Below are 14686 nucleotides of genomic sequence, written 5' to 3'. Positions count from 1 at the left end.
CTGACTCTCTACATTTTTAAGTCTGCAAAACCATTTGAATGCTTAAGGGTAGCAAAAATCTGCAACATCGTTTGCACCTACATGCAAACAAAACCACTTTAGGGTATTGTTGCTCTTAGGTTTTGCTGTTGTTGCTCTTAGGTTTCTGCACAGCTAGTTTATGATGAAATATCGTATACTTCAGAGCAGAAAGATGGAGATTTCAGCCCACATGTCGAAGTGTCCTCTGGCTAAATATGGAGCCCCACCCCCTCACCCCCCACACTTTTGTGTGTGAGTATGTGTAAGTAGAGGAATGTGCTTTGACTAAAAAGAATGTCTGTGGAGGTGAGTGAATATGAATTAAATAACATATAAACAACCCAGTCTCTAGGAAAATACATTTACATTTCAGGAAATAATAACCTGCAGTGTAAATACTTAAAAACACTGGTATTTCGTGCTTTTTTTACATGCATACTAACATAACTCTACATGCCTTATTTCTTTGCATCTTGGCTTATAACATTTTCTTTTATATCCTTAACCAAATTATTTCTTTTTTAACTCAACCATGTAGCTTTAGTTCAAGTGTGAATCCAAAGATAATGTATAAATTAGAGGGGAAAATCAGCATCAACATAACCACAGGTTAAAACAATGACACAGAAGATAAAGCAAGAGGAGAACACATATCTGCTCAAGCTGAACACAAATCTGTGAGCTGAAGCCGTGTTAGATGCATCAAACCTCCAGTCTAATCCTCCCAATGAGCCAGGCCTGATATACATACATGACCCCAATGTAATTTATTAATGTGTCCCAGAAGTACAAAAATAACCATAAAGTAGCTACACAAGGCATGTGCACTGTGTGCATATGGGAATAAAACATGCAAAATAAGTGCTTATGAAAAGTAGAAATGCAAAATGCCAATGTATACTGCTGCTGACTGGATTGGTATAACGTTCCAATTCTTAGGTTTCATCTGAGTGCATTTACATCTTAGCTAAAAGACCTGTGTGAGAGATTTAGCCCTTTCACCCAGAGGGCTTGACCTCTACTGAGTAATACATGTTTCCAGGGAACATGTGCATTGGTTACAGTGTAAACTTATTTTCTCAGGAGCTCACATGGTGAGATGCTTTAGTCATACAATTGAGATTGAGGTGGAGTCATCAATTTGTATACTAGACTTCATTTGTATAGCTTTTCTCATACAAACAGTAGTAAGTAGAAAGTACCTTCTAAAGTTAAAAGCAATAAACAATTAAAAAAAGAAAACAATACCAACCAAGTTGGTACCGCCCACACAAACGAAGCAGTAATTGACTGTGTGCTGAATAAAATACTTACTTTCGATGGAATGAAGAAATTAATGGGAAAAAAAACATTTAAATAGAAAAGTCACATTAACGGGTAAAAAGGGGAGCATTTCAAATAACAACACAAATTGACACCCGTATGTTTTCCGTCAATTACTTGCTGGGAGCCGATCCCACTTTGCCAACTGCACGCATTACTAACACAGACAAAGGGACAAACAACTACAGACGCACACATACGCTTCATCTGTTTCAAAGCGTTTTGAAATATTTTTAAATTTACTCCAAAAATGTCATAACGAACAAAGCTAAGGCCTTTTGCATTATTTTACAACCACAACTGACTCACATGCAATCACTTCAGTGAGGCAGTGGAAGCACCATTGGGATTGAGTCCCGCCCAACTCAAATCTCGCGGGAGCAGGTGGTACGAGCTTTGCTGCGGGTGGGAGCGGGCAGCTAAAAAAAAACAGCGGGATCGGGATATAGCCTAGCGAGCGACAGGATGTCAATAAATGATGTGGAAAGGAAGCTCAAAGAAGGTCTTTACAGCACAAAGACAAAGCAAGATAAGTCTGACATTTGGAGAAGTGTCTCAATTGTCCACGAATCTCTTTATTAATAGCCTATAAAATTACGTGTTTTCTCCTGCGGGACGGGAGAAGACACAAAATCAATGCATTTCTGTTATTGTGCGGACATACAAAGTTCTGCGGGTGCGGGCGGGAGTGAGATGATGAAAACAGTCCCGCGCAGGGCTCTGCACCACACGTCGGTAGAATTAATTTAAACTTGATTTATGACACTGTAATGCACTTAGTGTTAAACTTGTGCATGAATATTTTTTGATGGCTCAAGTGTGGATGGTAAAATTTCTAAAAAAACTCCATAAACAACAGCTCTGCAAATATAGCAGTCCTGATTACTATGAAAATGAGCTGGGTGCATATCAAGGCAACCCCTCTCACATATGTGATGATAGAGTTGAAGGGTCAAAGTCACTAATATGATGGACAGTATCAATAAAGGGATGGACAGATATGTTGGAATCTGCTTCCAGATTAACATTCATCATTATGTCTGAATACCACCAATGAACTGCAGCGTGACTGTCGGGAGGTTGCAGTTCCGCAAAATAAGTACTGCTCTCAAGTCAGTACTACAGATGAGAAGATATTAAACTATGTCCTTGGGCTGATGAGGGCAGATCCTCGAAGGTTACATCTGATTCACACATAGTCAGCGTCATTGTGCTCTGTGAGATTTTGGCAGGAAAAAGCAGTAAGACATTACGTCCCATTATGACACAGATGTACCAGCCCAAAGGGTCTGGAGCTGATTTATGAACATAAGAAAATAACTATTATCATAAAAAAAGATGGTATGATTTATAGCAGGTGCGTTTGCTTCAAAAATAAATCTACAAAAGTATTAGTTTCAATTAGTACTTTAATTCCAAAATCATTTGTTAAAGATCTACAAATTGTAGTTTACAAGCCCAAAGTTGTCCCTCCAGTTTCATTGTTGTTGTATATAAAGTCATTAGCAACATTATGGCTGAGTTACAGTACAGTATCACATGTTAATAAGGAACATATGAACCTGCAGGCAAGTATTCATTATGCAAAGCTGTGTTGAGATTTTTTTTCCCCAATTCATCCTGAGATGAGGACAGAGGGGGATGCACAAATCAGGACAATTCACATGTTATGACACCGTCCCCTGCAGGACAGATACTGAAAGGCAACATTTCTTAACAAGGTCTCTGTTGGCAGAGCAGGCACAGTACAGGATCAATATATCACATGGAAAACATCCTCAACAGGAACCATTAACGTTTCAAATTTAAAACTGCAGTTTTTCGTCTTCTTTGCAATAAAGTGCCTTGTAAAACAGGTTAGCAGTCTGATTCATAAAGTCTGGCGTGCTCTCGACTAGACCAAAAAGAAACATTACAAGTGGAAATGTGACACGTGTAACGTACAGCAGTTTTCTACAGGCTTCTCAACACGAATCTTAGAGATCAAATGGTCAGAGAGAATTTCACTGCAGCAGGGACAAAAAAAACAAAAGAATTTCAACAATCTGCATTTTCTGTTTCACAGTTTCCCCACCATCGCTTAAAAAAGCTCGACACAAACAAGCTCGGTCCACTTCTCTCCCAGTTGAAATGAAGACGGTGGAATGAAATAAAGGAGCATCAGGTAAAAGTTACTGATATCTTAACCAGTTAGTGGTTGATTTCCAGTAAAACATTAATCAGATTACAATAAAGCATACAACAGATCAACATGATATTTGGTCAGCAAAGCTGGGAATGACTTCTGTATCAATATATAACAGCTTGTTCAGTGTTGTTTCAGTAGTGACTTTGGGGTATATCTTAGATTGGTTAGAAGGATTCCGATGAAAAGGCCCTGCTGTGTTTGTTTAAAACTTAACGAGAACATTTTGTGCCTCTGCTAAATGACGAACACCCTCTTGGTCTGACATGACAACAACAGAGTGTTTTAATCAACCAAAGAGATCGCGTTTAAGCAACATTCTGCAGTAACTCAGACTGGTGTGGGCTCTGAAGGTACCACACATCACTGGTGAATTAGGCTTTATGTGACATTAAATGCAGCGTTTGTTACAGCATTGGATTTGGAATAAGTTATTGTCATCAACATGGCAGGTGAATGATGGGTAGTGTAGTGGTTATGATTGCCACCTTTCGTGTTGGTGTGACCTGGGTTCAAATCCCCTGCATGAAAGGTACTACCTCCAGTAGGGGTCCTTAAGCAAGACCCCCTTACCCTATCTGTAAGTCGCTTTGGATAAAAGCGTCTGCCAAATGCATAAACATTACATTAAGCTTATTGAAGTACCTCTAAATTAGCAACTAACTATTCATTATGATTATACGATTATTAATGGGGCAAATGTCTGACATAAGCTGGTACTACTGAACCAAAGTCATGTAACTTTTAATTCTAATGCAGAGGTAGAGGAAAAGGAGAAAGAAAGCACACACACACACCAATTATGAACTATTCATGTTTCCTTTCTTCCCTTCTTTGCTTTCAAATTATGAGGACGAGACTGATGATGGAGGCCTGCGATAGGCTGTAACAACGCCGACAAACAGCTCAGGAGACGATGCGGATGCCAAAGTATTTCTTGAGCTGCTCGAGGAAAACGAAGGTGAGCACTGTGTGAGGAATCAAGCGGATCCCTGCGGGAACAAGACCCTGAAACAAAATGAGCGTTAGATCCTGATTTGTTCATTTACAGACCTCAAAGCACTGATGTAACGCCCAGGGCAGAGAATAAAAGGCATGCTTGTTGGAGTTCTCCAATGTACTAATATAGAAAGTGGATTCAGCCTGAAAAATCCAAAATGTGCTTATAGTTTGCATCCATGCACTGAACTCGCTTTGTTACACCATTTCACTGCCGAGTCAGTTCTCCTTGTCTTGGGATGATTACTGTGAAAGTCAGCACTACCTAAAGCACTGAAAAATCTTCTGCAGCATGTAAGCTGGTGGAGCTTATGTTAAATTCTGATGGTAACTTTGTGCTATAGATATCTGAGCTAGATGTAGATATCGAATAACTTCCTTTAAATTGTGTGTGACCTGTAGTTACAACAGTTTCCAACAACAACTTAAAATCTACAAAGTAAACAAACAGGAGTAGAGTAAGTTCTGCTTTTATCTGCGGAATACATCGAAGCTTTTTTTTAACTAGAGGTGTGTAAAGATGCAGGGCCTGAATGAGTTTACTGTTTGCGGGACTGAATTTTTTCTTTACCTTGTAGAATGCCAGTGGACCCAGCCTCGCAGTTTCCCGTAAGCAATGGGTCACCCCCTGAAGAGAGAGGTAAACTGTGTTAAAGTGAACCGCAAGAAAGAAAGATGGATTATCAAAAAAAAAAAGAAAAGAAGGCAGGATTTGATGGGATAAAAAGATAAAAAATAAATTAGGAGAAATCCACTCACTGTGTACTCTCCTTTTGAGCTCATCAGCCTCGTCTTCAGCACATCTAGAGGTTGACACAGGAACGTAGCACAGCCTCCCTGCAGAGGAACAGTTCACACAAGCTGTGATGAGAGGCCAAAGGACTGTAAACCTGACACTGACTGAATCACTGCACAAACAAATCCAGATACTTACAGCAATGAAGCTGGAAAAAAAGTGTGTGAGGATGTTATCTCCCATCACGCCTGTTCCTAACACCAGCTGCTTGGCCTGGTCATAACACGCCAACTGCAGATGGAAAAAATAAGGCCACACTGACAAAGTCTTTGACATTTTAATGGTAAAATAAACTATTAGAAATCTGTACCCAGTATCTCTTCACTGCTTTCACACCAGGGTGCTCAACTTGACTCATTTGTCCTTATTTTCCTTTCAAAAACCTCGTTGCACTCAAGGTACGAACACCTTACAGTGAAAAGTGTCGGGAAAAGCAACTCAGTCAGCCTTTGTGAATTTCAACAAAAGCCATGCATTCAGACGGCGATGTGTACAGTGTGAACATTTCAGTGTTTGGCTCCCTCTGGTGTTAACACTGAAAGGCAGTCAGACAGGAGGTAGACCAGTGTTTTAGGGTTTTCCTCAACACTTGTTTTTACAAAAACTAACAAATGAGCTGGCCTTGATAGATACACAGTGATCCCAGCAACACGGTTTCAAGACTTTTTATTCAGCGTGGCAGTCCGAAATATTTCTCACTACAACAGAAATGCTGTTGAATATTTAGCATGATTTTCTTGCGTCATCTCATCTCATCGCAGCATATTTTGAGACAAGCTAAAAGACAGTGTATCCTATAGTGCATCTATCATTTGAATGATATATTTCATACAAATTAGATGTGAATAGTTGCACCTTTGCTACAGTTTGTACAGATGTAAATATGCTTCAATGAAGCCAATATTTAACAGTTAATACATAATGAATTGTGCAATGCTTGGATGGAAGTATTTTAAGAAATGGTTACCATTTGGGAGAGAAATTCAGCTAAAAAAAATGTTTGTGCAACTGAAATATGCAGCTTATTTTATCTGGCCCTTTAACTGCACCCCTGTTGGTTGTTTGTGGTTGTCTCAAAGTCTCCAGTATATGTGAGAATTAAGAGCTACACCTTGGAAGGAGTGAGAAAATGTGGGGTGATGTCTTTCTGTCACTGACTGCTATCTGCTGCAGGGAAGACACCGACTTCAACTTCACACAACCCCACTTCAAGAAAAAGAAAAGGCATTTCCTTTTATGATAAAGGTTCTTCAAAAGGGACTAAACACTCACTGCTCTGAGCATTCAGAATTTCTGATCTATAGTTCAGATGATGTTCTGTCTGATGTTCTGAGTTTTGTTAGTTAATTGGTTTATTACACATGTGAGCTCTGGGCTGCCAGTATCCACATAATATTGGGGAAGAACAAATATTTGATTTATTGTCAACATGGTGGAGAAAAGTGCGTTCCACCACCTGTATGTGTCAGCATCAGCTATAGTTTTTTTTGTTGTTATTGTAATCAAAAGCAGGGTCTCAGTGTGTGATTGTACTTAGAAGGCACTGCGCCTCAGCTCACGTGGCAGGCTGCAAGCATGAGGTGACGCCAAACATTGCAAAATAGCAACAGCCAAAGAGAACAGTCTAAAACTTGCTTGACTGACCAAGGGTGTAATTCTGCTGCAGAGATTTTAAGAGATTTTTTTTCAGGTTCTGTTCGCAAACACGGCATTCAAACTTGGCCAATCTGACTCCGTTTGTCAAGCCACAGTTGAGCAGTGCCGCAGTGTTAACCAGGAGATATAAAAGGTTATCTACCAGTTACTGAACTGAGATTATGTTCTCAAACACGGCCCACAACTACACGCCTCCGCACAACCCAATGTGAAGGTGCTGCTTTGGCTTAAGTAAAAGCCCCCGTTCCGCAAATGGAGTCAGGAGGTGTGTACACAGAGAACAGAGGAAAGTCAGCAATTTAAATCGCTGCAATTTCATGTCATTAGCTGGAATCTACACGCCCTCTGTCCAAAAGGTTGCAGCCAAAACAGGTCCTTAACAAAACAAACTAAGAACACAGAAGGAACACACAGGCCACGACCGCTGAGGAATATTCTGCTTAGTCCGTCTTTAAAAGGACTTTGAAATAAAGCAGCCTTTACGTGTAATTCACAGGTCAAAGATTCCTGACCAGAACTTTCATTCATCTGGCTTTTAGTAATGTGACTTGCCTGTCCTACTGTGACCATCGCTCCTCTGCTGGAGGCCATGGAGGCACCCGAGAAAAGTTTTCTTAGACCCTCTGCATGACAGGACAGAGACCAGACCTCAGACTTGATGGCAGCATGCGCTAAACATGAAACAAAAAACCTGACGAGAGCCTCCTTTTGTTTTACCTTCTCTGAAGACTCTGTAGAGCCCATCAATCGCATGCTTATAGCTGGAGGAAAAGCACAAATTCAGTGCTGAATTACAAAGAATACTTGCATGATTGAACATTAGCCTTTACAACACTTACTTTCTCCTCAGCTCTGGTGGTAGCTTCATGTCATTCTGCATCCTGGGAGCACAAATATTTCAGAGGTTATTAAAATGTTACCACTATCAAAAGTTGAGCAAAAAGATAATAAACTGTTTGTTTACTGGGACAGTTGTCAGGGTACGTTACCTGACATTGACCATGTCTGCTGGCGTGCCAACAAAGCCACCAGTGAATCCTGTCGGCAGAGAAAAATCGTTGGTGCAAAATCCCGAATGGGCAGCACTGCAGTTCATACAATATGTGTGGGAGAAAGAAGGGAGGCGGGGAAGGAGGAAACAGAAAATGTGTGAGTGCTCCCACCTCCAAAGGCTCCCAGCAGGACCTTCTGGTAAAAGGGCATGGGACCCTGATTTGCGCTGCCTAACATGTCCCGCACTGTCTCGTAGATAGCAAATCTGGTGAGGGAATAAGACATCTGAGAAGAGGAGAGAAAAAAAGGTGAGAGGTCAGCGCATATTGAAAATTAAATATGCACAAAGCGTCCAGAGGCCTACATAAGAAGAGGGATTAGTGGCTTAGAAAAGTAACTTTAGGTTTAACTCTGGGAATTCAATTTCCCAAATGTGATTCAGTTCTTAATATAATTTATCACCATGGTATCTTACGCTGTAAAGCTAATGTGCTGGAGAGTAGGGTAGCATCTGAGTAGCAAGAGGGTCTTTTCCGTCTATCATCTTTCCCACAATTTAGCGATCATTTAAAATCTTTTCATTGTTTTTCCACATATGTGTATACAGACTATGTCCTCTAGGGGTGAATGTAAGAGAATCTGTTTCTTTTGGGGTGGATAAACATCACTACTGCAATTGGAGAAGCTAATTTTAACAGTTTTCCCATCCAGTTTTATGGGATATGTATATGGAATTACCACAAGAGAACAGCACTGGGAAAACAGGAGGGAGGTGAAAGAGTTTGGTTCAGCCTGGTGATAGTTTTGGTGACATTGGTAAAACACTTATGAACAACTGTGTTGGAACTCTGTACGTAACATAGCTTCCCATCATTTCAGTATATATGTTGGATCTTAAACTCACAGCTTCAAAAATGCAACTGACAAACCAGCAGGTGGTGCCATGGTGGTAAAGTCCATCATTTTTAAACCATCTATGGAGGAGAGTTTAGACGATTTAAGCCGGGACAGCACTTATTCAACTCTTCATCAACATCCTTGGCTTTCGTTAAACTTTTCTTTAAAAAACTATGGCTTAAAAGGAAACCTCTTCGGTGCAGTTCAGACTTATGTTTGACGGTACGTCAGCGAGACGGAGGAGAAGTCTATCACATAATAATCATTTCTATATCCTTGTCAGTGGCTCGAAAGCAGCTATAAAATCACTCTAAAAATAATTGGAATTCGTCAAATATCCCTCGATTTCCCGAGCCACCTCCTCCAGCTCTTCCAGAGCCATTCCCTCGCCAACCGAGACACGATTGGAATTATGTTCATGACACTCGGCTCAGAAAACAGACATGGGCATGCTTACAGAGACATACCTGTCTACAGAGTGAGGCAGAGAGACCACTGTAAAGAGCCAGAAAGCCGTCACTCTTCACCACATGTATGGCCATGCCCACCATCCTCTTCTTCACCTCCTGCTGTGTTTGCAGGTGGACCTAGAAAGAGAGACTTGTATCAGGACTTTTGTCATTTCTAAAATCATGTAGACTTCAATTTCGATGTAGCTGACAGATCCCTAATGTGGCTGATGCCTCCAGTATTGATCAAGCACTAAAAAAAAAGACTAAATTCCCCATAGTGTCATTTATTTGGCCCTAATGAGGAATATGGGGGAGGAAGATGGATTTGTGTATTTCAGGCAGTCATAAGTGTTTCAAATGTTTACCAAGGTGCTGTACTGTGAAGGGGGTCGGGTGCTCTACAATGTGGCCTTTGTCCTTTGTCCTGATTAAGACCTCTGCAGAGGGCCACTAAATACTTCAAAACACAAGGTTTTTTTCTCTCACATTAATAATCTTGATCTAGGGGTTTGTGAGATACAGCTCATCATTTCAGTCAGTGATTTCTGTTTAATCATGGCCAGCACGGAACCTGTCAGCTCTGCTTTCAGCAGGAAACAAGACTTCAGTTAAGCATTTAGATCCCAGTTGTGGTAAAGTGTCAATAATTACCAAACTGCTTTCACTGCAGTTCAACTATCAGTTCTGACACGTACGTCCACTGTGAGCGCAAAATACAGCCATTCATTTGGTCACTACAGTTTTGTACTCCAGGTCTTACATATATATACTTATATATGATATTCATAATCACTACATCTAGATAATTCAGAACATTGAGTTATTTTGCCTGCCAAAGCTAGCTCGCCACAACAACTCCGTGTGCTGAAGACCTGACTGACCATATCTTGTTCCTCAAGTTGTTCTTTGCTTGATGTAAGAGTGCACAGCGCTGTCAGGATTTTTAAGAGAGGAAACGAAAACAAACTAGGAGCCTAAAGCCATTCTGTGAGGCAGTGGTGCTAAAATGAAAATGCTGATTCGGATCAGCTTTGTTACACAGCGTCAGCTTCTCAGTGGTCAATCAAAACGAAACACTGCTGATGATGACAGGAGTTTTGTCAAATTTGCAGGTATTTGTAACGAAAAGTTCCAGAATCACCAAAGTTCTGATTGTACATTCGGAGCACGAAGATTTGTGCCGATCTGTCGATGTCGTCTGGTTGAAGACACTGAGCACCTGGACGTGCAAAAAGTGAAACAGGGTATCATCGTCTGGAAACCTTAAATCTATATTAAGTATGAGCTACATTTGAATGTAGCTCTGTTGCAAGTCTGGTGTTTTCCTTAATGCAACGAGGATGGGGAAGCATTAAGCACAGTGGCCCCGAAGAGCACACAAAGACTTCAGCCTTTTTATGGGATTCATTTTTCCAAAATAGCACTCTCTGTTCAGGAATGCATCACAGGGAACCACATGGTGAAAACGGCTGCAAAGTGGTCTTGAAAATCAGAAGCATCACTTTACACTCAGCCTCTACTTCTTAGAGTAGGATTATTTTAAATCCATCACAGACACATGACCCAGCTGTAATTAAACAAAAGCTTACTGAGCTGTGACTGCTCTGCCTGGGATGATGACAGACATTGATTCCATGGCTGTCTCCACATCTGCCCAACCAGAATCCAAACAGGACGTATCTGAATAAAAGAGCCACATGTCCTAAACTAAAGGTTTGCTTTCTCATATAAACCTATTTTAAATGAAAAATGTACCAGCTTTTAGTCTGACTTACCACTGCTTACACTACTTTGTAAGTCTAAGACTAAAACGTTTTTTTAGGTGAGGTCAGGCAAGTTGAGGATCTGATAGTGTACTGAATGGCTGGGTCAACACAAAAGATGACATGAAATATGACTACGCAGCCTTTTCAATGTGACTGCCATGCTTGGGCGACACCAACTTCCCTGTTCAAAGAGGCATTCTTTCCTCTAAATAACGTATCAGTCTGCCAAGATTTAAAAGCCCTGCTGTAAGCTTTTACTGCAATGTGGTAAGTGCACAGCATCAGAAAGAGCTAAACTTTTTAAGCTGCTGCTACAAAGTCACAATCTGCCTCACTGTCAGGTTACAGACAGACAGAGGTTACAGATCAGGCTGTACTTTCAGCTTTCGTGTGTCTTGTTTGTGCTCATTACATGTTCATTGTTACATTTCTTTCTTTTTTTTTTAAAACAAAACAGTAGCTCTCAGTAGAAACTTCAGTAAAACAGCTGCAGTCGTGCTATTTAACAGATGGATCTGGGGCCATCAGAGGTTACAAAGGTGTGAAAAAGCTCTCCGAGCCAGTAAAGACAATATCTGTACATTTAAATAGAAATGTGAAAATATTCTAAAATAATACGCAATTTCAATTAGCTCAGTCCTTACACACCAATGTAATTGTTTGCTGAATTTATTTGAACTGTAGATGAACAGAGTCAGACAAACTTCACAGTTGTCCAACAGCAAAAACTTTCTTGAGTTTCTTTTTAGTTTTCAAAGAGCTCATATTGATCCAGACTATGTGCTGCTCGGCTGTTCTTTTAATTACCCCTTAAGAATAAGTTCATTTTTGGTAGCCAGGAGCTAAAAACGCTATATAACCACAAAAAGAAACATCCCAAAAGATTCTAAACCTCTTTTTCTGCAACTGACTTTACTGCATCTAACCATAGCTGTTCAAATATAACTATTAATAGGTGAGTTAGTATGCTTAACACTCTTGATAGTGCCCTCTTCTGTCCTCTGGACAATACATATTCAAAATTCTGCAATGTGTAAAATACAACTATATATAGCATTGCAATCCAACAAACAAAAGGGCAGACATGAGGTGCTTCTGAAGCCCACATGGTGCTGATGACTAGCCTTCACTATATAATTACACACCACATGATTTCATGAGGTCCAGCAGGGTCATGGGCTGAGATCTCAAGCTCTACCAAACATACGCTTAAGCATGTGTTGTGGATATGCTTAGTTAAAAACTCTATGCAGAACTTCATCTCCAAACTCACACACACCTGCTAGTACTGGTGATCCCTGATCATGGGAGCTTAAATCCAGTTAATCCATGTCAACTTTCTATTGTCTTCTTAAACTATGAACACGTGTTAATTTTAACTGACCTGTGCCCTATATTTAACCAGCCTCCTATAGTGTATCCCACACATTACAATGAGACTATAGGCGACATGTGATACCGAAATTAAACATTTAAGCTCGCATAGCTGCTTTAGAAAGCACATTCACTGTGTCATCTGAAGCAAGTTGATAAGTCGTCCTGAGGTGAGTAATGGCAATCGATTCTGCCCACGACAACAACTGGAAACAGCTGCATCATTGGGGCTCAGGCCTGCACTCCTCTACACACCGGCGGAGGGTGACCGGTCCCTCACCTTGATGAGATCCAGGGGATGCGTGCAGCAGGCGGCTCCGCAGGACGCCAGCCCGCCGAAATACCACCGCGACATCCGCTTCTCCGTCATGATACCGGGTTCTGCAGCCGTCCGATGCAGCAGTGACGTCCTTCCTCTCTCGAAGTCCTCTCCTATTCCGCCTCGGCGTGCTGTGCCCCTGCTGCTGTCAGCTTCCTGGCCTGCGAGATCCAGCTGCCACAAGCGTGTGCAGTCTACAGGGCAAGAAACAGCTCGTTAATCTTCAAACATTCCGATAAGAGACTGCACCACGGACAGGGGACTTTGGGTTCCAGCGGCATCGCGCACGCTCGTGCCACACAAAGTGCTTGTGAAAGATCAATGTGTGGCGCGGAAGGAAGAGGTGGTTAACGAGGGAGAAGAGCCAATTGTCACCGTGCGTTGAGGGGCTGCCTACCCGCCTGGGGCCCGTAATCCAAAGGTCGACAGCGGGGTTTGAGAATCTGAAAGCTCCGCATGGAATAAACTCACATGCTCCACATTCACCTCTGACTATCATGCAGTTTTAAAGAGACACACGTTCTCGCTGCTGTCATGCAAAGGGTAAATATTTGGACTGTCTCTTTAAGAGGACAACAGTCGACATTCTCAAGCGAACAGACACTAACATGAAAAAATGGTGTCGTTGTTTGGTGTTTTCATGGGAGCTCGTCTGTCTTGTCACCTTAAAGCAACCGAAACAAATGATTCCGATATCACCGACAGTCAACATTCATTGTAACACAGTTGTGTGTGATACTATGGGATCGTTAAGGAATATTGTTAATAAAGGATTTATGAAATTTTTGAGTATGGGTAAGTATTTCTTCTGCACACAGGGATATCATGCAAAACTGACGCCTGAAATTACAGGTAAACATACAGGAAGATTGGCACATTAGCTAAAAATAATGGCTAATCCTGATGTGGAACCTTTGATGATTACTTGAATAAACCTATAATATAAGATATGATTCTTTATTTTTTTATCAATGTGTGTGTATGATTTTAATTGTAAAAAGAAAAACTTGGTTAATAGTCAGCAGTTTAAGAGAAGTTAAATCTGGAGGCAAACGTTTCTTTGGAAAATGTCCAAATTTGGTGAGACAATTTTCCATCCATATTCTTCAGACTTTACATGTCACTAAGTAAATCCAGAATCTTTTGACTAACTCTGGCTATATATTAACCAACATATTTGAAATGCATTTTGAGTGCTCCCACTTCTTCACTGCATTCTGATGTGAGATATTGCTCATTGCTGTGCCCCGTGATTCATGGTGGAAATACAGTCTTGCAACATTCGTCTTTCCACTTTCTCAACTTCATTCTTTTTAAAAAAAAACAAAAAACTGAATATGGAACTTACAAGATGGAAATGAATAGTCAAATTTGCCCCAAAAAACATTGTTAAGGGTCATTATTTAAGAGTGTTAAAGCGCACTGTGGCTGAGGATTGCAAAGTGTTTGGCCCAGAATACAAAAATTTTGAATTCCGTCCACAACAAACTTTTCTCCGTATTAAAAGTTACTGGATAATTCGAAACCCTGTTGAAGTACAACAGTTTCTACTTTTTTTTTAAATTTTTTTTTATCTTTGGCCTCCTTTTCTCTGGATGGGTCTAATTAAAACCAATATGGATGTCCCTGAAAGGCCAGTTGTCCTATGATGGGTTTCAGTTATTTAAATGAAGTGAAAGCAAGTTTTAAATGTTAATATAAGAACTGATAAATCTGAAGCAGAAATGGGATGCTGTTTTTGTTGAACCCCTGTTCCAGGAAAGTTAAGTGAGATGTATCCACACTGGGTTTATATTTCTTTTGTTTACTCTCAACATTGTGTCATATTGCAGCTGTGGATGGTCATAATCATGTTGATTTGCAACAAAAGAGTTAAGAGTGAAAATAATCTTGCTTTGGTTGTTC

At 40.6% G+C, this 14686-nt stretch overlaps 1 protein-coding gene across 1 annotated transcript; it reads right to left on the bottom strand.

Annotated features, from left to right (window-relative positions):
• Positions 1-2735: 2735 nt before the first annotated feature.
• slc25a10b (solute carrier family 25 member 10b) lies at positions 2736-13278 on the bottom strand. Its single transcript, XM_072384449.1, has 11 exons — positions 12743-13278; positions 9338-9457; positions 8144-8258; positions 7970-8018; positions 7820-7861; positions 7698-7741; positions 7533-7603; positions 5463-5555; positions 5288-5365; positions 5100-5156; positions 2736-4537 (listed from the first exon to the last, which is right to left on the bottom strand). The coding sequence occupies exons 1-11, from the start codon at positions 12830-12832 to the stop codon at positions 4436-4438; spliced, it is 861 nt and encodes a 286-aa protein (XP_072240550.1). The 5' UTR covers positions 12833-13278; the 3' UTR covers positions 2736-4435.
• Between the last annotated feature and the right edge of the window lie 1408 nt (positions 13279-14686).

Source organism: Leuresthes tenuis, unplaced genomic scaffold (assembly GCF_036924035.1).
Source record: "Leuresthes tenuis unplaced genomic scaffold, fLeuTen1.0.hap1 SCAF_4, whole genome shotgun sequence".
Taxonomy (NCBI): domain Eukaryota; kingdom Metazoa; phylum Chordata; class Actinopteri; order Atheriniformes; family Atherinopsidae; genus Leuresthes; species Leuresthes tenuis.
This window is presented reverse-complemented; position numbering and strand designations above follow the sequence as displayed.

What these genes read in the sequence shown, in the direction of transcription:
- slc25a10b (XM_072384449.1), bottom strand. Translation starts at nt 12,832, where the DNA reads ATGACGGAGAAGCGGATGTCGCGGTGGTATTTCGGCGGGCTGGCGTCC. An exon ending in CTGCCTCACTCTGTAGACAG is followed by an intron (nt 8,259 to 9,337) that starts GTATGTCTCTGT and finishes TCCTCTTCTCAG; the next exon opens with ATGTCTTATTCCCTCACCAG. An exon ending in CCTGCTGGGAGCCTTTGGAG is followed by an intron (nt 8,019 to 8,143) that starts GTGGGAGCACTC and finishes CTCTGCCGACAG; the next exon opens with GATTCACTGGTGGCTTTGTT.